Genomic DNA, 24,333 nt, shown 5'->3' with positions numbered 1-24,333 from the left:
TCTAGGAACCACAGCACCAGCCTGGGCTACAAAAGGCATGCCATTAAAGATCCTGCTCTTTTTCCATATCACTTCCTCCTTTTTTAAGTACTATTATGACCTCTATTTTATTTTATTTTATCATACAAAAATGTCTGAGTTAATTGTATGGACAATATATATGTACTGTATCATGTATGGTATGGTGTGACAAAGACGAATAATAATTCTCTTAATTATATTCTAGATTTCTAGGCCTTTAATTTGTGTAACGAGCATGCTTAAGCTAGCCTTATGTGTAGAACCTAGAAAAGTAAATTATTAGGGTGAAATAAGTTCGAATTAGTCCTATTCAAAAAAAAAAAAAAAAGTTCGAATTAGTCAAACAAGTTAAAAAGATTACAAATTCTTACTAAAGATGGTTTGATTGTCAAACTATCAATTAGTTATATATGTAATAAAAAATTATGAAGGTAAGTTATAATATTGTATGGAAAGTACATATGGACAAGATTTCTTAAAAGTTATATAGTTATGTAAAATACCTAAACATTAAAGAGAACAAGATCAATTGATTAGAAGGTAACTCTTCTAACCAAACCGTTGACACATAACCTATCACTAACTTTTTGAATACTTGTATATCGGTATCACTGCTAGCCTTGCTATCTTGAAATTTCATATAGATAAAGAAATTTATACAAAGTGCAAATTTAAATGTAATTCTCTTTGCATATAAATAATACACATTATTGATCCTTGCTAATCGGTTGTTGTTTTGTTCCTTTTAGTTTTGCAATTTCACAAAACCAAAAACCTAATAAAAATTTTAGTGCCAATTAAAATATTCACCATGTTTATACAAGCACAATTTAAATACTTATTGAATTGCAACATAATCCTGAAAAAGCTTTCACAAGTTTTTATATGTGACTGGTCGCACCGTGTAGCCAAGAATATATGAGTTACTGGTTAGGGGTTCTTTGAGGAGTTCGGTCAGGGATCACTCGGTCGGGGTTACTTGGTCAAGGGTTGCTTGAGAGTTTACTCTGTCAGGGGTTATTCAAGGAGTTACTCCTGATCGAGTAGCTCGAGTAACCCCGGCCACACGGTGTGCCCTCCCACATGGAAAATTCTCCCAAATGCATGCTTTTTAATTTTGCCCTTAATTGGTTAAAAAAAACCCTACATTAATTAGGATAAGGTAAGCTTTACATCCAGACATGTAATTTAGTAATTTACCTCTCTACCCTTGACATTTGAATTTGATAACAAATAATTTTTTTTTTTTTAAAAAAAATCAAATAAAACATCCACAAATAAACTATAGTACAACTCTCAGCTCCTCTATAAAAAGATCATCATTGTCTCCCTCTCTCAAAACATTCTCTTCCAAAATATTTCTCCCAAAACATCTCAATACTACATCACTAAGAGAGAAAATGGCAATGGTGAAAGAGCTCAAAATGTCTCAAGAAATTGGCAACAACAACAAAACCAACAACAACAACAACAACAACGGCATGATGGTTATGATGTTCGACAAAGTTAAGGCCGTGGTAGGCGAAAGCGCGGTGGTAGTGTTTAGTTCTAGTGATTGTTGTATGTGCCATGTAGCGAAGCGCCTTCTCTTTAGCCTTGGTGTTGGCCCTACCGTTATTGAGCTCGATTCCGACAAGGGTAGTGCTGAGATTCAAGCTGTGTTGTACCAACTCTCCGGTGAGCATCAGGCGCTTCCGGCGATATTTGTTGGTGGGAAGTTTTTAGGTGGGATTGAGTCTCTTATGGCTTCTCATATTAATGGTTCTCTTGTTCCTCTTCTTAAAGAGGCTGGTGCACTTTGGCTCTAATTAATCTATTAGCTATATATTAGAATTAGTTTTAAATTACTTGTATTAGGATGACTAATTACAGTAATTAGTAATTAGTAATTATTACACATATTATGGCAATATAGTACTAACGTTTAACTTTAATATATATAGAAGATTAAGAGTAGCGATAATGCATAATACTTGTATTAGTCGTTTTTAGTAGTAAGAGGGTTTTTATTTATTTTGTGTAAATATGAACTCATATTATATATGGTACTAAGCATGTTATTATGATCTTTTTAGTAGACTTTATTATGCATGGTTGTGGTAGCATACTAGCATGTAACGATTTTAACTATGTTATTTCATGGTGTCATAATATGCAAATGGTGATTATTGACTCATTTTCGTTTTTAATTAAATTGCTTTAGCTTTGATATTAATTAGCAAATTATTTATAAGGTCATTGGAAGCAATCAGCATGAAAATCATCTAAAAAAAAAAGAGAATTAATCAATTCCTATAGTATATTTTTTGAATTTATTTGTGACCTTAGTTTGCAAAAAAATTAATTTGTGACCTTCATGTTTATTGAGATTGATTAGAATAATGTTGTCATTAATATTTCTACAAAGATTTTGAATGTTATGAGTAGATGATCGGTAATAAGATGATTATTAGTGCAAAGATTTGAGTAAATGATTATTACTACGTAAATCTATCAATGTTGTGAAAATAAGTTATAATTCCAAATTTCCAATCATATTTATTGAGTAAAACGGTAATTTTATTTATTTATTTACTAGTAAAACAGTAATTTTCACTCAATGAACATGAAAATAAAGAAGGAGGTGGACGTCATTGGATCGTACTATAATCAATATGGCATGCCAATACTATGAGGCCAGAAATTCAGAAATCTGAAAAGGGGAAAATGTTGAGTAAAAAAAGAAAAATTAAAAAGATACTGCAACATTTTTTGCATAAAATTAGCTGAAATAAAATTTTAGCTAAAATTGGAGAACCAAAAAAGGTGGCAAATGGCAGGCAAACAAGTTCTGAGGAATTTTCTGGTGAATTCTGATAATGTTGCTGATCAAAAACTATGTATTAGCTCATTATAAAATTGTCAGAAATTAATTATTTCAGATATCATTTTCATATTATATGAATTTTAATAATGTAACAAAAAGATAATGTTTTATGCTAACGTAAGAAAAAGATTTATTTGACCGTTAAAAAACAAAAATTAAATAAAAATGTTACCAAAATTAAATAGACAGTAAAACATGTGATCTGTTATAGCAGGGGTTTTCCTTGTGTATGTAATATGAAGTTGTAAAATTGTGGAAAATTTGTATAATTGAGATTTGGTGGGATGATCTTGTTTGACCTCATTGGTGTAAAGGAGGATTTTTTTGACTGGACATTGGAACTTCATGATGCTTTGATTAATTGAACCAAGTTTTTATTTCATCTTGCTTTTGATTCATATATGTATGCCATCTGGAGATTTGGGTAATAACAAAAGAATGAGGTGATGAGTGTTGTTTATCTTATGGGATTGCATCTAGTTTGGACAATTGGATGTCATGAACAACTTGTTGGAATTCATGGTTGATGTAGGAGAGTACGATTTTGGGTTCTATTTGATTATGTTGTTTCGATTACTCTATATTTCGAGTTTAGTTGAGGAGTGCTCCAAATGTAAAGAGTGTAATTCCTACCATAACAAATATGAGTCGAATAGACATCTACGATAAACTGAAGACATAGTGCCATAGTGGTATTACAACGTACAAAAACGAGGTAGATTCAGTCGTCATTAGGGATGTAAAAGACAAGACTTAACAATTTCAATTAGCTTGTGAGTAAGTAGAACTTCACAAATTGGACATGATAATTTGTGACTTTCTATGAGTGGGTAAAATTATTAACTAGTACGGAATACTTTGTACTTTGTATCATTAATGTCCAATGATTATAGATATCTTAGAAAGCTTATACTCTTATTATTGACAAAGGTTTTAAAAATGTTTTTCAAAATGCCTTTTTGCAAATGAGCTAAACATAGGTGTGGTGTGCTAACTGGTAACTTGGTAAGTACCAAGCCAAACTCTTTGTGGTGCTTTGATGGACAGTTAAAATAATATACGTAAACTAATTAAAACTTGTACTCGTATGTTCTTTTCATCTAACTATAATAGGCCATATTTATTTAAATACAATATATAAGAAATTTGTGCTCTGAATAACATAACTACTCATATCATTGATGATACATGTGAGCACAATTGTTGACAATTGAACAAGTATTTTTATCATTTTGACACTAACAATATACCTTATAGAAAAATTAAAAATTTTGGAATAATATGATAAAATTGACAATATAAGAAACTCAATACAATAAATGGTCGATTTGAGATATCCTAAAATAGAAATACGCTCTATAAACATAGAATGAATGAAGTAAATTTCAACAAAGATTGAGTTAGGTCAGACTTTGGTTGAAAGTCATACCCAAACCCGTTATATTATATAATGATTTTCGAGCCAGGTTCAAACTTTAGACTACAAAACATTTTTAGATGATCTAAACCCAAACTTAATCAAGCTATAGCATTGATTACCATTTTATGATGTAGAGTAATAATATTTGCAAATTTCTTTCAATGAAAACAAAAAAACATTGGGTCCATTGGGTGAGTGGTAACATGGGCTCGGTTTCAAAACCTTAGGGCAAAATTGAACCCAAATCAAGTTCAAAGCCTCAAATCCAACACAACCAATTTTAATCTTCAATCTTAACTAAAAAATTAATATTCAATCAAAATTCCTAAAACCCCAAAATCCGATTGAAAACCCCATTTGTAAATCCCATCAAAAATCGGGCAAAAATGGCGATGAAGCAGATATGCAGCTCGATTGCAAGAAGAATAATGTCAACCCATCAAATTCCAGCTTCCCCAATTTCTTCATATTCATCAATGGCGTCTTCTTCATCAATACCAGAGGCAATAGTGTGCGGAAGAGGTGACAAGAAGACCAAGAGAGGAAAGAGATTCAAGGGTTCTTATGGCAATTCCAGACCCAAGAAGAAAGATATGATTCAGAGGTTTAAAGACAAACTTGAAGTTCCCAGTAACACTCCTTGGCCTCTTCCTTTCAAAGTTATCTAATTTTGTTATTTTGCATTATAGTTCAGCTGATATTTGCTGATTTTGGATGTTGATTTAATAATATGTTACTATGTTTGAATTGGGGTTGTCAATTTTTGATTTTGGATCAATGGTAATATGAATTTTTGTGCTTGGTATTTATAATATAAGTATTTATGTTATGATATGGTGGTTGTTTATGTGAGTTTGTTTGGTTTTATTATTGGGTTTTTGTTTGATTTTAATGGGTAATGTGTGAAGCCTGGATTGTTTAGAAGATTTTTTAGGGATTCTGGTAGTGTATTGAGCTGAAAACAATCTTCCAATTAGTGAAGGGTGCAACAATAGTATGTGGAACTTTGAGAATGAAAGCATAGAGTTATACATAGATTAGGAAGTCTATTGTTTGGCATTGGCTATGAAATTAGAGGGACTCTATGTTCGTTCTCAAGAAACACGATTGTGTCTGGTGATTCCGATTCTAGGATTATATACTACGTAGATTGATTATGTGGGAGTGGGAGGTGGTATGTATGGTGGACAAGTGGTTCTTGATGAGAGGAGGTGGCAGCGGGTATTGGGGATTTGGGGTGGTTTATGCCTCATAATAGCACTTCCTTTGAACAACTGAGGGAGGTACCTATCACTAATCAACGAATTGAAGATTACATGGGAGCCTTAGTTTGTGAGGTGTGCTTTCTGTAAAATCTTGTTCAATGCAGTGTGTTAGGTTTCTTATTATGTGTTTATATGTTTACCTGATGGTTTTGTGTAAGCTTCACATTTAGGATCTAGTTTTAAGTGTTGTTGGGGAATGTTGGCTGTTTAATTTCTATTGAGTTGGCGAGTCAGTTGCACACAGAAGATGTGATCAGATATTGAGAGACAATTTTGTAATTATGCACTGCCTAGAAACTTAGAATTTGGTTAGAGGAATTGTATCAGTTTATCTTTAGGAGTATAGCTAAATTATATATGGAGAAACATACTTGAATACAAAAATATTTAGCATACAATACCATGATCTGGAGAAAGTGAGAAACTTACAATATAAGAACATTAAATGTATGTAATTTAATGGCTTAATTTCATACTTCTACCCTATATTATTTTCATATTAAATTACTGTATTATCAGTCTAGAGTCAGGACTTGATCAGTTAGTTGTGATCTTGTAGTCAAATGGAACATGCCCAGGACAATCACTCTTCTCAGATGCATTCCTTTTGTTCGTGTCTTGAAATTTTGCTCAAAAAAGGGTGCATCACACTTGCATGTTCTGTTTCTTCTTCCTCTCCCACCAGTCGAGCCTATTACAAGAGTAGTTGCTTAATCCTGCTTCAGGATCGTAAAGTCTGGTCCTTGGCTATTCATATATGGTGAACTTAATCGCACCATATAGGGTGTCAGCTTGTTAGCAGCCGGAACAAAAAAAATGTAGTCAGTGGTGTTTTTCTGGTAGTTGCCCGTTTACACCAGAAGACTTGCTTCCATGTCTTTGTCTAAGGATAGATCACTTTCAGAGACATCTTGTTGTAATCTTCCTGAGAGATGTAGTGCAGAATCCGCTACTAGAGCGATCCCAATTATAAAGTATATGAAGCCAAAAGCCATGGTAATAACTCCTATCAAGAATGCCAAGTGACTGTACATGACAACCCTTTGCGCTTCTGCTGCTAGCCTATACCCATAGTATATTGTCCAAGTGAGCATGAACATTGAAATCATGGTGGCTAAAACTTGTATAACGATCTGACAAATGGTCTTCTGCTCCTTTTCTGTTCACGTGTTACATATCGTTAGACTATTATACTGTGTCATGCATTCAAGAAAACAGAGCTAATGTGCTTATAACAGTTATAAGTATATTGTATGAGATGTAGAGAATAGGAAATTTCGCTTAGGCTGTTAGGCCCTCTATCTTTACTCTGATATGTTTGGGTCTTGATTAGCTGTTTCGTATAGCAAAAGAAGTCTGTTGCTTTAAACTTAGGCAACAAACGCTTGACAATTCTACCAAAATGCCTTTACGGACCATACTAGACTCACTAGAGTTTATTATAGGTCAATGAAAGAGAGACAGAGTAAGACATAATAGAGCTTTTGCCCCGATATATGCCAAACTGTTAGCCAATTAGCGTGACTCTTTTTAACATGCCTCATGGCATTGTGTATTACCTTGGTTTTAGATTAAGCAATGTTGGATTAAGATTATAAAATGAAATTGTGATTACCTTGGTCTCTGATTATTCCTCCATCTTCTTCCTTGTCCGCCCAAGCTACCAAATCCTGAGCTAACTCTGCAACAATGGTCAACCCGACAATGAAATAGATCAAACCAAAAACTACCGTGACAATCCCGAACAAAAGAGCTATGTAGCTTCCCTCAAAACTACCACTCTCAACATCTCTCGTTTCAGTTGTCAGTCTATATCCCATATGAACCATCCATACAAGCATGACCAACGGAAGCACAAACCCAATAACCCGAACAGTATCCGTACAACCTCTTCTATCTCTCTTAGCCTCATCATCCTCCATTGCCATTATCTTCTGTTGTAACGACATGTAAGAACCTCAAATGAAACACAAGAAAGAAAGATCAGAGGAAGGTTACTGCAACGTTTGTCGCTCGGATTTTCGTCGCTTAAATAGGTTAAACAATCAACAGCCTATAGCTAATGATGATCAAAGACATAAACTCTGAACTTTGGATGTCATAATCAGCTTTATTCTCCCACTTACTTGGTTGATCGTGTGAAGAAGATTAATAATTAACACTTAGTAGGAGACATTATAGGCTTGTTAAGAGGAGTAATATGACTTGTTCTCTTTCATATATTAAAAAAATAAAATAAAATGGGTTGACAAATTCTGTTATATTACAATAAGATAGCATGATCTGGTAGTTAGAGAACCACATAAATTGCATAAAAATAGGAGAGAGAAAATGGGTTCGTGCCATCCAAACCCAGAAAATGGAAGTTGCATCTAATTTGACTAATTCCACTTTTAAAATTTAGGGGGAATTTCCATTAGAAGGTTGGTGGAAGTTGAGTTGAGTATGGAGTAGCACTAAGCCACTAATTACGTTGTCCAATCTTGTATTAACGGGTTACATCACGTTTGATTAAATATAGTAACTCATTTTTCTTGCTAATTGTGTTCATTATTGCAAAATTAATGTGATGCCATATTGCCATTATATAACAGCATCATAGCTATTAACCTAAAGTGAGCACTTGTCAATTATTTACGGTGGTGCGAACCTTGACAAAATCCAGTTTCAAGGATTTTGCCCCGTTATATGCCAAACTGTTAGACAATCGAGCAAGTTTGATACTCGTACTATTGAGACGAATATAGAAGGGAAATGCGTTCTTATTAAAGATAATTGTTTTGGATGTGGTAATTACTAATCCATACCTTGGACAAGTCTTTGCATTTTGCAATTGTTAAATTTGATTTATTTGAATCTCAATTTTATCCTTTTAAGAACAGTGTAATTGTGTATATACCAACTCTTTTCTTCTAGGAACAAGTTCAAACGTTAAACAAACCTAATCAAAGGGTAGACTTTCACTTTATTACTGCAAAAGTGCAAAACCATATACAAGTATAAGAGCATCTCCAATGGTGTACAAAAAGGAGTTGCTTGCAAATTAAATTAAATTGTAAGCATGTAGCTTATCATTGGAGTGACAATAATGATGTAGCTAGAACAAGCAACGTTGCTTAAACAAGCTACACTGCTTGATTTTCTATAGAAAACTTCATCCTCTTAAATTATGACATGTGTATGATAGAAATTATTTTTTTTTTATTTTTTTATTTTTCCAAGCTATAATATTCTATTGCTAACCATTGGAGCACTTTGTAGCTTAAAAAAAATTAGCTTGAAATTTTGATGTATCAAGGCAAGCTACAAGCCTTTGTAGCTTACCATTGGAGATGCTCTTATACTTCTACACATTGCAACTTTAAATATTGCTTTTATCATATCATCGGTCATTGCTCCAAAAAATATATTTGAAAATTGAAATTAGTAAAGAATTAATGTAAATTTGTTAAATTAAAATAAAAACATATAAATAAAAAAAGTTAGTGCAAGGCAGTCTTCCCAATATTCTTTCAATTTGCCTTAAAACGTTCAATTTACCCGTTTTCGTACTTGCACCTATTTCGTGAACACAAGCCTACCACAAACATTTTTTACAACATATAATGGTCATATATGGTTCCAAAGGTCATTATATGACCCTTAGATGTATCCCTAAGATCTCAACACTTTTCACCACAGAGCCCCGTGATATAAAAAAAATCCTAAAAATGCGTGGAAAATAGCCTTCAATTTTGGAACTTTTTGAACTTTTGTCGTCCGGGAATAAAAATTGCTGAGATGTTAACCATGGTCCCTAATTCCCTCCGGAAGTCCAATTAGGTGGGTGGAACCATCCAATTTGCCTTAAAACGGTCAATTTACCCGTTTTCGTACTTGCACCAATTTCGTGAACTCAAGCCTACCGCGGACATTTTTGACAACATATAATGGTCATATATGGTTCCTAACGTCATTATATGACCCTAAAATGTATCCCCTAGGATCTCAAGACTGATCTCAAGACTTTTCGCCACCGAGCCCCATAACATCAAAAATTTCTCAAAAAGCGTGGATAATAGCCTTCAATTTTGGAATTTTTTTGACCGTTTTTCGCTTAGAATTAAAAATTGCCGAGATGTTAACCATGGTCTCTAATACCCTCCGTGAGTCCAATTGGGTGGGTGGAACCATCCAATTTGCCTTAAAACGTTCAATTTATCCGTTTGCGTACTTGCACCGATTTCGTGAACTCAAGCCTACCACGGACATTTTTGACAGCATATAATGGTCATATATGGTTCCAAACGTCATTATATGACCCTAAGATGTATCCTCTAGGATCTCAAGAATTTTCGCCACCGAGCCCCATAACATCAAAAATTCCTAAAAAAGTGTGGATAATAGCCTTCAATTTTGCAATTTTTTTTACCGTTTTTTGCCCGGAAATAAAAATTGTCGAGATGTTAACCATGGTCCCTAATACCCTTCGCGAGTCTAATTGGGTGGGTGGAACCATGCAATTTGCCTTAAAACGATCAATTTACCCGTTTTCGTACTTGCACCGATTTCGTGAACTCAAGCCTACCACAAACATTTTTTACAACATATAATGGTGATATATGGTTCCAAAGGTCATTATATGACCCTAAGATGTATCCCCTAAGATTTCAAGACTTTTCGCCACCGAGCCCCGTAACATCAAAAAATCCTAAAAAAACGTTGATAATAGCCTTCAATTTTGGAATTTACTTACCTTTTTTCGCCCGAAAATAAAAATTTCTGAGATGTTAACCATGGTCCCTAATACCCTCCGGAAGTCCAATTGGGTGGGTGGAACCATCCAATTTGCCTTAAACTGGTCATTTACCCCTTTTCTTACATGTACCGATTTCGTGAATTCAGGCCTACCACGGACATTTTTTGACAACATATAATGGTCATAAATGGTTCCAAACATCATTTTATGACCCTAATATGTATCCCATAGGATCTCAACACTTTTCGCCACCGAGCCCCGTAACATAATAAATTCCTATAAAACCGTGGATAATAATAGCCTTTAATTTTGGAATTTTTTTTACCGTTTTTCGCCTGGAAATAAAAATTACCGAGTTGTTAACTATGGACCCTAATACTCTTCGTGAGTCCAATTGGATGGGTGGAACCATCCAACTTGCCTTAAAACGATAATTTTACCCGTTTTCGTATTTGCACCGATTTCATGAACTCAAGCCTACCACGTACATTTTTGACAACATATAATGGTCAGATATGGTTCCAAAGGTCATTATATGACCTTAAGATGTATCCCCTAAGATCTCAAGACTTTTCGCCACTGAGCCCCGTAACATCAAAAAATCCTAAAAAAGCATGGATAATTGTCTTCAATTTTAGATTTTTTTACCTTTTTTCGCCTGGAAATAAAAATTTCCGAGATGTTAACTATGGTCCCTAATATCCTCCGGGAGTTTAATTGGGTGGGTGGAACCATCTAATTTGCCTTAAAACGGTCAATTTACCTGTTTTCATACTTTCACCGATTTTGTGAACTCAAGTCTACCACGGACATTTTTGACAACATATAATGGTCATATATGGTTCCAAACATCATTATATGACCCTAAGATGTATCCCTTAGGATCTCAAGGCTTTTCGCCACCGAGCCCCGTAACATCAAAAATTCCTCAAAAAGCGTGGATAATAGCCTTCTATTTTGGAATTTTTTTTAACCGTTTTTCGCCTGGAAATAAAAATTGCCGAAATGTTAGCCATGGTCCCTAATATCCTCCGTGAGTCCAATTGGGTGGGTGGAACCATCCAATTTGCCTTAAAACGGTCAATTTACCCATTTTTGTATTTGCACTGATGCAACATATAATGGTCATACATGGTTCCAAAGGTTATTATATGACCCTAAGATGTATCCCCTAGCTAGGATCTCAAGACTTTTCGCCACCGAACCTCGTAACATCAAAAATTCCTAAAAAAGCATGGATAATAGCCTTCAATTTTGGAATTTTTTGACCGTTTTTTGCCCGGAAATAAAAATTGCCGAGATGTTAACCATGGTCCCTAATACCCTCCGTGAGTCCAATTGGGTGGGTGGAACCACCCAATTTGCCTTAAAATGGTCAATTTACCCGTTTTCGTACTTGCACCGATTTCGTGAACTCAAACCTACCACAGACATTTTTGACAATATATAATGGTCATATAGCTCCAAAGGTCATTATTTGACCCTAAGATGGCATAGTGATAAGTTGTCCCATATGACTATATTTACAGTTGATGTATATTTCCTTCGTGTTTATTTACTTACAACATACCTCTTTGGCCCGCATTTTAAGGGAGATATTAGACTAGGTAAACGGATAAATTTAATTTCAAATTTTTATCACCGATAAGAAGACATGGATAAGTTGCTACGGTTAAAATTTCATAGCTTAATTAATTTGTGTACCTAGTTTAATCACCTCCTCGTAAGGCGTGATAAAGATGTGTTGCAACTATTAAAAAATAGAGGAAGCATCTTCCAGTAGACAATGTTAGTCGTGCAACGATGAAAGAATTTGTTGGGAGATTAACTAAAGACATTGACAATATGATTAAAATTCACCACATTTTAAACAATGGATTTGTAATAGTCTCTTGGATATAAATAATACTTGTATAACATATGAACATTTATTATATTATCATCATCATAATAATTATTATCATAACCTCGCCTATGTGCGACAACAGGCTTTCGCTTAAGTGGCTTCTTAAGCCCCAAGTCGATATTGAGTTCTGGTGGCAATTGCAGCCGCACGTATGTAAGATGGTTCTCACCAGCTATATGCTGAGATTTACACGGTCTTTCCCATTTGCTTATCAACGACAAGTTATTGGCTCTATGCTCAAGTCCAACACAGTAACGGCTTCCTAGCAGTCAATCAAAAACAGATCTAATGTGCAAACATGATGTTCTAAGGGCGATTAAGAGACTGTTCCCTGTCTGATCTTTCTTAAGCATAAAGAGTGATACAATCCTTTTCTTCAAACAAAAAGAGTTATACAACCCTGAATCACAATAACAGAAGCCTTTGAATCAGGCCTTAACAAAAGAAGAAAATTTATTCATGATAGTAAATTATTAACATCTTTAGAAGATTAATAATTCATGTGCACAAATCTTTCAAACAGTTTACATGAAGTGCAAGAACCTAAGTAAATTTCAAAACGGGAAACTGAACATCTCAAAATGTTTGAAGCGTAATTAAATGCAAACAGGAGATGACTCTTCATCATTATCTTCCCACCACAGGTAGAATAATCTCATCTGCATCAACCAGTCAGGAAACACATAAGACTAACAATCACTGAAAGAGCACAATCCAAAGTCAGGTTAAAATGCTTATAAACTACTACTTAATCACTTCTTTACTTTCCTCAATAAGTTTAGCCAACCAGCTCAGAAGCAATTTATCCACTAAAAAGGAGTTAAAATAAAAAATAATAATAAAAGAAAGAAAGAAATGGGGCACTGCTAACCTTACTGCATCAAGGATATGAAGCTACTTTAGCTCGGCCTCTTCTTGGCCATAGTTGTAAATAATCTCAATCTGCAATAGACAGAGTTTAAGAAACAGGCAAGGTAGAGGGAAATCAGAAATCAAATGGACCAATTAAATCAACTTAATAAATTCAAGATGTTTACAAACAAGAGAGCAGAAAGAAAGAAATTGAGAAATCCAAATAATCTCAAGCAACTAACAAATATCAGAACTAAGATTAGAAAAGTGGACAATATCATTTGAGTTGCCAACGCTGACAGCAGTCATCAAAATATATTCATTTCAACACATATTACTCATGAGTCATGGTGCAATGCACCCACCACCCATCGTTCTCACCTACTGCAGACAACAAAAGGAACAGCAGCAGACCAACAACAAAAACAAGCCATGGCCAATGCAAGACCAGGGAGGGGACCGTTAAAGCTGCAGACAAGCTGTCTTGGTGTTTGTTTGCTACTGTAGTAAAGTAGAAAGAAGACGAGTAGTACTTGTAGTAATTAAGGCCTTGTTTGCCAACTTATGCAATGTAGTAGTAGTATAAATAAAAGTAGTCTAGAGAAGAGAAGTTTAGGCAGAAAATTGTATGAAGAAAATTGAGAGTAATGGCCTAAAGCCATTGACGATTGCACGCAAGCTTTGAGCTTAATCTATCCAAAACAACCTTACGTCCATTTTATTTATCCGCATCACGCTAGTCCGTTGCACATGGCAACTATTCAACGAACTAGATGCTATTGAATAAAATAGAAACAAAGACCAGCACCACAAAGCCCAAAACAACTCTTAAGTGATTTTCTCTCCCAAAGGGGGACAAAAGAAACCAAGAAAAACAATCGCCCCTCTCTTGCTAAGGAGGAGTTGTGTTATCAAATCAATAAACTGAAGAGGAATACACCCTAACACTTGAACACACGTGCACAACTGACAGCATGCAAAAATAAAAGGGGGGCATTATACCAATGTGAAATTGGCACCTAAATCATGCCACAGATATAAATCAAAAATAGAATTATGTCCATGGCTAGTGATTGCAAATGCAAGAGTCTTCTAAGGGGTTTTTCTTCCTAGGATGCATAAAAAGAGAAGTTTATATTCCACACAAGATAACACTACATTTTATTGAAAATTAACCAAAGGAGCTTGATATGTTGATGCTTGATGGTAGTAAATACTTCGTATTAATAAAAATATGAAGACAACAAAGCTTAAGACTAGCAAACATTGGAGCTTACAAAAAGTCATGTTTACACAAGCCGTCAATCCGTCATAGATACAAAAATAAAATGTTAGTAATGCAAAAGATGGAGCATTTATCTCATTCCGTTTCATTTGGGTAAAAAAATAGCAATGTGATGTCAAGAATCAGAAAAGAGTATTCTGGGATAAAGCAGAATAGTTGTGCCAAAGAAAGAACAAAACATTTTCAACCAGCGAAAGAACAGCACATACCCCTTTAGGTGGTTCTGGGTTTCTGCAGAACTTTGAACCGCCAGGAGCCCATGGAACTGCAGAGGGGTTTGAAAAGGCATGAGTAACAGTATCCACTATCAACAAGTTACAACACTATAAGATACAAAGAGCAATAAGACTTCATTAACTTATTCAGAAAGTAGGGTGTTGGCATATTTGTAAATTGCATTTAGAAAATTCTCGGCATTGACCCATTTTGTTTAGCACATTGCAGATTACAGAAAAGTTCTATCTTAGACTCCACACCAGGCATTAGAGTGAAACAGGTGAAATTGGAGAGTAATAGAAAAAGACGGGAAGAAACTCTGTTGATAACTTGACACATTTGGTTCAATTGGATAAGGATCATAATACATATAACTAATGTAAGCATTAAGGTTCAGATGTAACCTACATTGTCGAATGCTACAAGCTACAAGAATTTTCTCCCATCAACAATGTAGAAAGATTATCCAACGAGTCACTAATCTAACCAGCCATGCTTTCAAATATAGTTGCAGACTTGCAGTTAGGGCAGTCTGTTAAACGTTTTACAGATGTCTTATAGAATAACCAACCCGCTCAGCCAATCTAAAAAAACAAAGCAAAATGAAGATCAAAGGTGTTTCTTTTATCCTCTTCTTCTAACTTCCTAACCAAAACATACATTAAGCTAAACCAACATACCGTCTTCCAACAATACATTGCATTACGAAGTTTCCAAAGTTAAAAGCTGGTTTCTTTAACACTTCAATGAAGCATCACACTATACATAGAACTTACACAGTTACATGTCAACCAATCAATCAATGAAAAACACTAACAGTTACTTGTATCAAAACAGTAACAAACCATGGGTCAAGTCATTGCTTACCGATATAAGGATCAGGGTGTCGCCACTTATTGTACTCAGATTCACCAACTGCAATCATTCTGTCAATTGTATCAAGGTCTTCCTATAACACCGTGAAAAACACTCAGTAAGAATTACACAATGTTGAATCAATCAACAAATGCATAACCTGTTAGCTATCAACATTAAACCTCAATCACACTTCCCTATATAGATACACTAAATCTAAATTCAAAAGCGTCATCTTCAAATGCAAAAGCACCCAAATTCACTGATTAATGAATACACAAAAGCACTCCAATTTCGATCGATAGACTGCCCATTCCCAATGTCATCCTTTATACACTCTAATTCAGCTACCAATCCAGTAAATATGAAAAAACATTAAATCCTAATTTCTACATAGAAAAAAAAAAAAATACCAGATTTTTGTTAGCCTCGAACTTTTTCCGAAGCTCATCAGCCTGCAAAATAAGAAGATCAAAAGAAAGCAAGATTAAAAACAAGGGATCAGATCAAAAACCCTAGAAATGAATTGGGGAAATGGAGATGAAAATTAGGGTTTGAGATTGAGGGAAAATGAGAATACATCTTCATAGAAAAGATGACGATGAACAGCCCAATTGAGGGTATCTCGAAGAGCACGGCGGTAGAGAAGGCGGACCTTCTGCTTCTGAGCGGCTCTTCTGGCGAAAAACGACGCCGTCGACAAGCTCATTTTCTCTCTCCTCTGTTTTTTTTTGTTTCAATTTTCCTCTCTTTCTTCTTTACTTGTTTCTAGAGAGAAGTTGCATTTGCTACAACAATGGGTGAGTTTACACTCCCTACGACGTCGTTTTGAGGGTTTTTTTTTTTTTTTTTTTTTGGCATAAAAATGGTTGGTAACAAAAGGAAAATGATGTAGACAAGTAAGGTATAGCAAGTACAGATGTACGAAGTGGTAAACACATATGTAAATATGTAATGAATTATGAATACTAATGATATGTGGATTAATGTGAATGTCAACTAGCTTAGTTGGTTAAAGTATTGAGTCTCGCGGAATAAAACATCTTATTTACAACACCGTCCTTGATATATTGACAGGCTCTTTATACCAATTCACATTCCAGAGGAAGGACCAATTACTTATAAGGCTTCGGTTCGGCCAATTTAAAGACTTCCCCATCATTGTTACACGTGATCTACCTAAAAGGTGATGGATCGTGGAAAAAGGAAATTGTGTGCAAGAATAGGATTGACGGACTCAAAAATCTTGATCCGGTGACTTGTAGGTATACAACCCTCGGATACCTTTATCTTTTGGACCTTGGCCGCTATACGAATTGACTAGAGCCTATTCAAAATGCATGATTATCAAGGTGGATCTACAACACATTTAGTGTCAAAAATAAACCAATACATGTTGATCAATATTCAATAGAGATATCAAGTGGCATACTCTTGCGCTCAGAATTATATTAGGTTAGGATAACATGAGATATTCAAACAACCCTTGTATATAGTGAACTACAATTGTATTATAATTTGTACTTGTAAAAGACGTCACACCAACTTCGAAGCAAAATAATAACTAAAACAACTTTCCCATTCAACTCTCAGTTAGATACAATCACCAGCAGGAAGCAGCACAAAACCAAAAACCAACATACACCTCCTAACCTGAGCTTACAAGAATCACATAAACAATCTTCTGTTCACCTACAAACGTGGAAAGAATGGGCAACACTGTAATCAAATCGAACGATATCTGTGGCTAACTTCGACTATATATAGATAGATCCTATTACCTACACACTAACACAAGTCATACACTAAATACTCATACAAGGGATGTCTTGCTGTTCATCCAACCATATGATCTCCTCCTTAAGATTGGAGGTGAGAAGCTAAGCCCAAACATCCCTTTGAACGCCCGTCCTTGTTCTGAGAACTTCACTAGTTTGGCAATGATAGCTGCACTCTCCACAATATGGTCCATGTCCTCTGTCTCTGTCCATAACCGAGATACAAGCTGTGCTCGTCTACGCTTTGAATCTGGCTTGATACCCCACTTCGTGTAAAGCCTCTTCCTTTCCTCACTTGAGAACCTTCTGTTGATCAGCTTGCTCAGCGTCTCCCTTTCTTTTCGAAGTGCCTTCTCACTGTTTCACCACCAAACACATATTACTTAGTTGTGTGCTTGGTTCAACCTTAAATTATTACTGGTTATGTTGTTCAGCTAAAGCACTATATAGATTATTGAAGAATGTAATAGCGAAATTTGTGAAAATACGCCATAACATCCTACCAAAAACTTAAATTAAAAAAAACAAACTGTATAGGCAATCTTTCATAAGAAATTGGAAGAAGGAAGAAGAGTGAACCTTGAAATCAATTTCAGTGCATGTCCGTCATCTACCGAACGATTAACATGGGATAATGTATCCTTGAGGAACGTGAGCCTCCTTAACTCGACCTCCAGATAAATGGAATCTGTAGGGTCGCCCTTAAAAAGAAGGAAGAAGTAGGTCCTGTGAACCAAAGAAACATTGCATATTTGCCAAAGTTCAACAATAGCTTTCTGAAGCTTTTCAAATTGCAAATTCCAATCCAATGCAGTGTCTTCTGAATCTTCTCCATCAACCATGGGATCCAATCCCACGTCTCTCAACGACTTTCTCAATTCAGGAGGTCCCTAATCATATCAACAAAATAACACATAATTATAAATCTCAACAAAATTTGCCAGGAATAATCACATTAAGGACAAATTTATCTAACTTGACAGTAGTTTTAATGTAATCATCCAGCACCATCCAAATTTAGCTAATTCTAACAAAATAATGTATATACCAGAGAATTTGCCAAGTAAATGACTAAATGCTGATATATTTCTAGTGCTACTATATACTACAACTGAGAATAGCAGTATACTAACCTGTGCGTCTCCAAGTTGCTTCTCGTATTGAAGCTTAGCATCCTTGAGGCCAGCAACAAAAGTCTGGACACTTGTAATCTCCTCATCAGCGCCATTGTTCCCACTCTGTGATCTTACATCGTCAACAACTTCAGTTCCAACAGATGACTGAGAGCCATTACGTGACAGCTTTTCAGAGTTAGCACCATAATCTAGTACAGCAAACTTTTTAAATTCTCCAGGTCTGCCGCTGTAGTCCATCTCCACATCACTAGGAGGGGTTCTCTCCGAATATTCTTCCTTACTAGAGGGATAAGATTGGCCGCCGTTTGTATAACTTCCCTTAGAGCCCCGAACCTTGTTGAAATTCATACTCCTAGAACTTGATGCATCGGCAGAATCATCCCACAGAGATGGATTTTCAGGTTGAGGACTAACAAGGGAATCAATTGACCTTTGCACTTCCTGGATCCTTTGTTCCAATGAACCATACAAATAACCATTTTGATGGGAGCCCCTGCCATTGCTGCTATGCCCATTACCAAACGTAGTTGAAGCTTCAGATCCTTCCGTTTCAATACATCGGACTTCTCTACACTGGTCGTCACCCATCTCAGATGTATAGTCTTCATGCTCTAACGCCCGTGAAGATGGATCCTCAATATAACTTTCACCGTCTTCATCTTGGACACCATCAACACGATGATGACCGTTCACACTTGAGTCTGAAATAGAACCTTCGTCTTCCCATTTGTTCGGTACTTTCCACTTTGCATGGGGTTTATGCCGTTGCTGATGGAAGTAAACAGAGACAGTCAGTAATTAAAGCAGCAAATTTCAGGGTGCAGTTTGTTTAATTTTATTGACAGGAGAAATGTTACTAATCCACAAAAAGAAGCATGATCAGCTTGCAACAAGTTTATTGAACATAAATACTATTTCTGTTTAATTTTAGTTGCAAATGATTTAACTTTTGCACAATTAACATACTCCGCTTTGACACTCTTAAATGAATTACTCACTTACTCTATATATTTGACGAAAAATATAGTTAAGGTCTTGTTAGGTTCATCTCAAACAATTTGTAATTTAACTAAAAAGTTTAAGATTGTTACTTATTAATAACTATAGATTTAACATACTGAATTACTGATTGTGTCAAAAAAAAAAAAAAAAAAAAAAAAAAAAAAAAAACATACTGATAAGTGGTAGAAATTATGCATTGGCACACGTGAAAAGATAAGTGTTGCAACTAAAAATAACGGAGGAAGTATTGTCTAATTACCTGTTTATTAGATGATTGATCATTTCCAATTATTTGCAATAGATCCTCAACTCGAGATTGAGCAAGATCTCTTTGCTTTGTCAGCTCCCTAATCTCCTTCTCCATCTATACAAAATTCATTTTTTTTTTAAAAAAAAAAAAAAGATAAACAATTAACAGCATATAACCAAAAGTGATGAATCGACTAATATGTTCAAGGTAACTGAATAAGAATGTTCAAGCTTATTAAGACTAAGATCAGATTGCTAGCTAATCTGGTCTAGATTGCAGTACCAAAAAGAGGAACATTTTCAAAGGATATTCATCCATCTTATGACATTATCTTACTTTAAGAACCTTTGTAGTTGGACTTTCCACACTCTCTATTTCTCAATCTATACAGGGGTCTTAGAAATCCAATTATAAACTATACCAATTAAAGAAGGTGACAACTTTATCCAAATATCTCAAAATAGTTGTAACAATCAATTCAGACGGATGGAGAAATATTTAGCAAAACATGTGTAAATACTCACTACTTTGGGTAACATAATCTTCCTAGAAGTCTCGAGGTGAATAAAAAGCCAGGTAATTGCCCATACAGATGGCCAACCAATCAACTGAACCAAGGTCATACCCAACTACCCAAGTCTACCATATACAATTAGCATGCTCAATCACATTCTTGGAAGAGCTCAGAAAGAAAATAATACCTTTTCAAGTTGAAGATCTTTCTTTCTGATTGTCACTGAACAATTACAAGATGATGATGTGGGGGCTGGACTCCTTAGCTCACTTTCCAGTCTGGCCAGTTCTTTCTGCAAGTGTTTGACCAAGGCTTTGTCTGACATGACAACATTCACCTGCGCATTTGTTGTCACCTGTTTAGCACAACTAGCAAACAACAAAGTGTTCCTTGACTGCTCCACATGGCTACGTGCAGGGCTAAGAGTGCAGATGATGGTAGTTCTAGCATTGCCTCCCAAGCAGGGTTGCAAGATGCGAGTCAGTTTAGAGTCCCTAAAATTGATGTGTCCTTGTCTTCCCTTGCTGCAGCAAGACAGAGTAAAGAGTGATAAGCCATTAATGGAGTTGCTACCTAACGATCACTAGTGCTTCAACATTTGATCATCAAGTAACACAAGGAAATAAGTTTATTTTGTAAGAACAACAATATGAGAGATTGGATTAAGTATCAAAAAGTATAAATCTACAATTTAGTAAGAATTTCTAAGCTTTTGCTGAATATTTTTTAGTTTTACTTTTTTTATTGGAAGGGTGCTGTGAACTTGACTATTGGCAATAAAAGAACTAGCATTATCCCATTACCACAAATTAGTCATTTATTAATTATTATTGAATCCGTTAAAGATACTACTAACTTACTAAGTAATCTACGGAGGAGTCATTATGACAAGCAGGCAAGCAGAAATCCATACAAGTTAAACACTAAACATCACACTATAGAAGCGCCTCTAATACATAGTTCATCTCAGTAGCAATATGTCAGAAGGCATTTCCAGAAAAAGAAAATTAGAGAACTAGAATTCAGGAAGAGACCTTAGCTTGCGGATAACATTCCCTAGTGTTAGCAGACTCCGGTTTATGTGGCAACCTTCTTTTAATCGTGTCCCGGCTGACATAGCCTGAGATGCACGTTCACTTCCAGCCAGATCAATAAAAAACTGCAGATGAACACCAATATGTTGGTTTGACAACCTCAAAGAGAACATTTAAACAAATTGAAGAAAAAATGCAGCAAGTTAAACGTTTAATCAAAATGGAGCAAGAGATACTTAAGTCCTTAGTTGCTTACCACACTAGCTGAAAGGGTACTTGAGTTTCCCTTGCCTATGAACTCACGAGCAGAACTCTCAATTGTCTGCATGTATCAACAAACACATAAAGAGATGGATACTCAAATCATATGAAATAAAGTTCTAAAAAATCAAAGGAAGAATTATACCAGTTTGAGAATTTGATGTGACCTTGAGCTTTGTTCATTCAAGGAGGTCTCTCCTACTTTCCTTTGAGCTGCAATGTCATGATAAAACTGAATAAACAAGAACAGAAAATCAGAGAAAATATATCCATATTACTAGTCGTTGTGTTTTACCTTCACAAATTGACAGAAGCTTCCTTAAATGGCTCCAATCATTCAATTTTTCCTCAGTCAGCTTTTCCACAATGGTTCCTTTCTGAAAACATGCAAATATATCATATCAGTAAATTTGCAATCCCACGATACACTAGTTCAAGCTTCAAGAGATGTATATATTTACCTCAGGATCATCCATAAGCCTCAAAGGAGTATTGTCCGAACTGAGAAGATCCCTCACATTTTCATTGTAGATCTCCATGGCAGAGAACTTGAGAGCAAATGCTCGTTCTTCATGCTAAATAACCACAGAAGCTTATCTTAGTAACATTACATTCGACTTAGTTATCCAAAGTTCTAAAATATAAAGAAAGTACTCCATGTTTCTATTACCCTTTGCATATAGTCATATATATCAGCAACAGTAAACTCGGTAATTGCATTCATGGTGTATGTTTTCCCACTGCTTGTTTGACCATAAGCAAAAATGCTGGCTGATGAGCAAAAAGGTTTTCAAATACGTCACACATTGTATCTTCTGAATATATACCTAGTGTAGGTAGATATATAAACACGATTTTTACTTACAGTTAATCCCACTAACAACAGAAAGAGCAATTTCCTTTGTTCCTTCCTCGTACACCTGCTTGGATGGGCAATCGCCTGAATAAACCCTGTCTACCAAACAAGATAAAGATAAACCAAAATTAATAATAAACATACAAGAATTTACATTCCCTTTGAGCACAAGCACATACTTACAAGTTACAAACATATAAAATCACCCATTCACCCACCGAAATCATTAAAAAAATTCACTTAATCACGGCCTCACAGGTTCTTCACTAAACAGCCATTATAATTACAATGCAGTCACTTGTCCGAGAACATTGCACCTTATAAGTAAGTTATAATGTCAAAGTTCGAGAAATGCATGAGCAAAAAATTATAATCATACATTAGAAATGTTATAATTCTCACTAATCTACATATTATATCCATCACAAATTCACAATATCCTAGCAATCCTATACCTCACAAAGGACATAAACACGAACATCATGCATCAACATAAGATCATGATGTTTAAATGATCTACTAGTTTAAAATTTGCCTTACCAAATGAATAAACCGTGGGAAGTCCAGAGCGTTCTTGAAGACTATTTCTATACAAAATGGTACTTTCATTAATACATTCCCAATCAGCTACTTCATTCTTGGAAATCTCCTTGTCATTCAAGGGCCTTAACCTCACCAACACCAAGATCTTCTCCTCTCGGCCCGCCCCTCCGGTCATCTTGTCCGAATTCTTCGACTCCTCGGCCACAATAGCCCCCATTCAACACCCAAAGCTGAATAATGTAGCCATTATACAACAATCAATAACACTCATAACAACATAACTTATGCAAAAAACACCCTAAAATAGGAAATAAACACAACATTTACAACAAAATCAACAACTCACTTTAGTATCCTAAGATTCCCCAAAAATCAACAAAATCAGTTAATTGCTCACAAGAAAAGCATTGTCATCATTAAAATTTGGTGCCTCAACAGCTCATAAAAGCAAATGAAGTGCCTTTTTCACCTTATTCTCTGCAAAAATAACACCCAAAAAACAAAAGAAAAAAAGAAAAAAGAAAGGAAACTAATTATAGCAATTTTCTCACTTTTCTTAACTGGGTTTAATTAAATTAACTGGAAAAAAACAGCAAAATCAAACAATTAAGATTTAGGAGACAGAAAAACACGGGGGTTTAGAGGTTATAATCATGGGATTAGGTTGATAATCATAAATCAAAAACTAATCAAACTTTGCTTGATCTTTCCTTTTAAGTTTCCAAAAAAGAAAAAATAAATAAAAATCCCAGCAATCTTAATAATAAAGCTTCTCCCTTTACTCTAAAGCAACCCACCCAAGCTTTCTCTCACTACTTTCTCTCTCTTAACTATTTTTCTGTAACTTCTTCTACATTGAACAATCTTAAATTTTTCTAAGATTTTTTTTTTATTTACCGTTTTAAAAAATTGAAAAGTCAATGAAACAGCCCTTAAAATTCTTAAAATTAACGAAATTTTAAGATTAATTTCAAGATTACACAGAATATGAAATAAAGATCGAAACTTTATGCATTAAATCAGCAATTAAGAAGAAATTAAATTCAAAATTAAAACAACAATGCCGTTGTTATTTTGACAGTTGAAGAATTATAGAAGAGTTAAGTCTAAGATAGTGTACCTCATTAAAGGGGAAAAAATTCCGAAAAATCCCAACAAAAAATATCGGATCCTCCGAAAAACTTGATTTTTGTGTTTTTATTTTTATTTTTAGATAATTTTTTGTCACCTCATTTTGATTTCTCTCACCTCTCCTTTCCTCACTCTCTCTCTCTCTCTCTCTCTCTCTCTCTAAAACGCTCAGTTTCAAAATCCAAAAACGCGAAATTTCTTAATAAAAACTCTAAAATTGCCGGCCTAAAAAGCAGAAATAAACAGAAAAGGGTATTTTCGGAAACATGGTGTGAAAACTAACCACCAAAACACATCATTGACTGTTTAAGTTTTACTTTTACCTTCTCGCTTCCTTTTAGAAATTACAATTTAAAATGGAAAATTACTTTATATTTTGTTTTAGGAATGCGCAATAAAATTAT

The 24,333-nt window shown here is 34.9% G+C and overlaps 4 protein-coding genes across 6 annotated transcripts; 1 reads left to right on the top strand and 3 right to left on the bottom strand.

The window, feature by feature from the left end:
• Positions 1-1,421: 1,421 nt before the first annotated feature.
• On the top strand, positions 1,422-1,829 carry LOC145620052 (glutaredoxin-C1-like). The gene has a single exon (XM_081674707.1). The coding sequence runs from the start codon at positions 1,422-1,424 to the stop codon at positions 1,827-1,829; it is 408 nt and encodes a 135-aa protein (XP_081530833.1).
• Positions 1,830-6,423: 4,594 nt separating this feature from the next.
• LOC145620051 (uncharacterized) lies at positions 6,424-7,694 on the bottom strand. Its single transcript, XM_081674706.1, has 2 exons — positions 7,188-7,694; positions 6,424-6,731 (listed from the first exon to the last, which is right to left on the bottom strand). The coding sequence occupies exons 1-2, from the start codon at positions 7,519-7,521 to the stop codon at positions 6,424-6,426; spliced, it is 642 nt and encodes a 213-aa protein (XP_081530832.1). The 5' UTR covers positions 7,522-7,694.
• A 4,954-nt stretch (positions 7,695-12,648) lies between these two features.
• LOC145620304 (NADH dehydrogenase [ubiquinone] 1 beta subcomplex subunit 9-like) lies at positions 12,649-16,171 on the bottom strand. The gene is made up of 6 exons (XM_081674948.1): positions 16,005-16,171; positions 15,838-15,879; positions 15,437-15,518; positions 14,563-14,618; positions 13,088-13,158; positions 12,649-12,875 (listed from the first exon to the last, which is right to left on the bottom strand). Exons 1-5 carry the CDS (start codon positions 16,131-16,133, stop codon positions 13,111-13,113), a joined length of 357 nt encoding a protein of 118 aa, XP_081531074.1. The 5' UTR covers positions 16,134-16,171; the 3' UTR covers positions 12,649-12,875; positions 13,088-13,110.
• Positions 16,172-16,982: 811 nt separating this feature from the next.
• LOC145619234 (kinesin-like protein KIN-7F) lies at positions 16,983-24,081 on the bottom strand. Of its 3 annotated transcripts, XM_081673881.1 has the most exons (15): positions 23,919-24,081; positions 23,145-23,275; positions 22,796-23,028; positions 22,265-22,354; positions 22,070-22,170; positions 21,861-21,974; positions 21,695-21,776; positions 21,545-21,612; positions 21,395-21,460; positions 21,139-21,263; positions 20,292-20,628; positions 19,600-19,704; positions 18,336-19,106; positions 17,782-18,092; positions 16,983-17,559 (listed from the first exon to the last, which is right to left on the bottom strand). In XM_081673881.1, exons 3-15 carry the CDS (start codon positions 23,013-23,015, stop codon positions 17,238-17,240), a joined length of 2,712 nt encoding a protein of 903 aa, XP_081530007.1. In that variant the 5' UTR covers positions 23,016-23,028; positions 23,145-23,275; positions 23,919-24,081; the 3' UTR covers positions 16,983-17,237. The 3 variants fall into 3 exon arrangements, with proteins under 3 accessions (XP_081530007.1, XP_081530008.1, XP_081530009.1); XM_081673882.1 differs by lacking the exon at positions 23,145-23,275; XM_081673883.1 differs by lacking the exons at positions 23,145-23,275; positions 23,919-24,081 and having other exon boundaries at positions 22,265-22,350; positions 22,796-22,933.
• Between the last annotated feature and the right edge of the window lie 252 nt (positions 24,082-24,333).

The sequence above is a fragment of the Chenopodium album genome, chromosome 27 (assembly GCF_948465745.1).
Source record: "Chenopodium album chromosome 27, dcCheAlbu1.1, whole genome shotgun sequence".
NCBI classification, from domain to species: domain Eukaryota; kingdom Viridiplantae; phylum Streptophyta; class Magnoliopsida; order Caryophyllales; family Amaranthaceae; genus Chenopodium; species Chenopodium album.
Note: the sequence above shows the minus strand (reverse complement) of the source record. Positions and strands in the feature narration are given on the sequence as shown.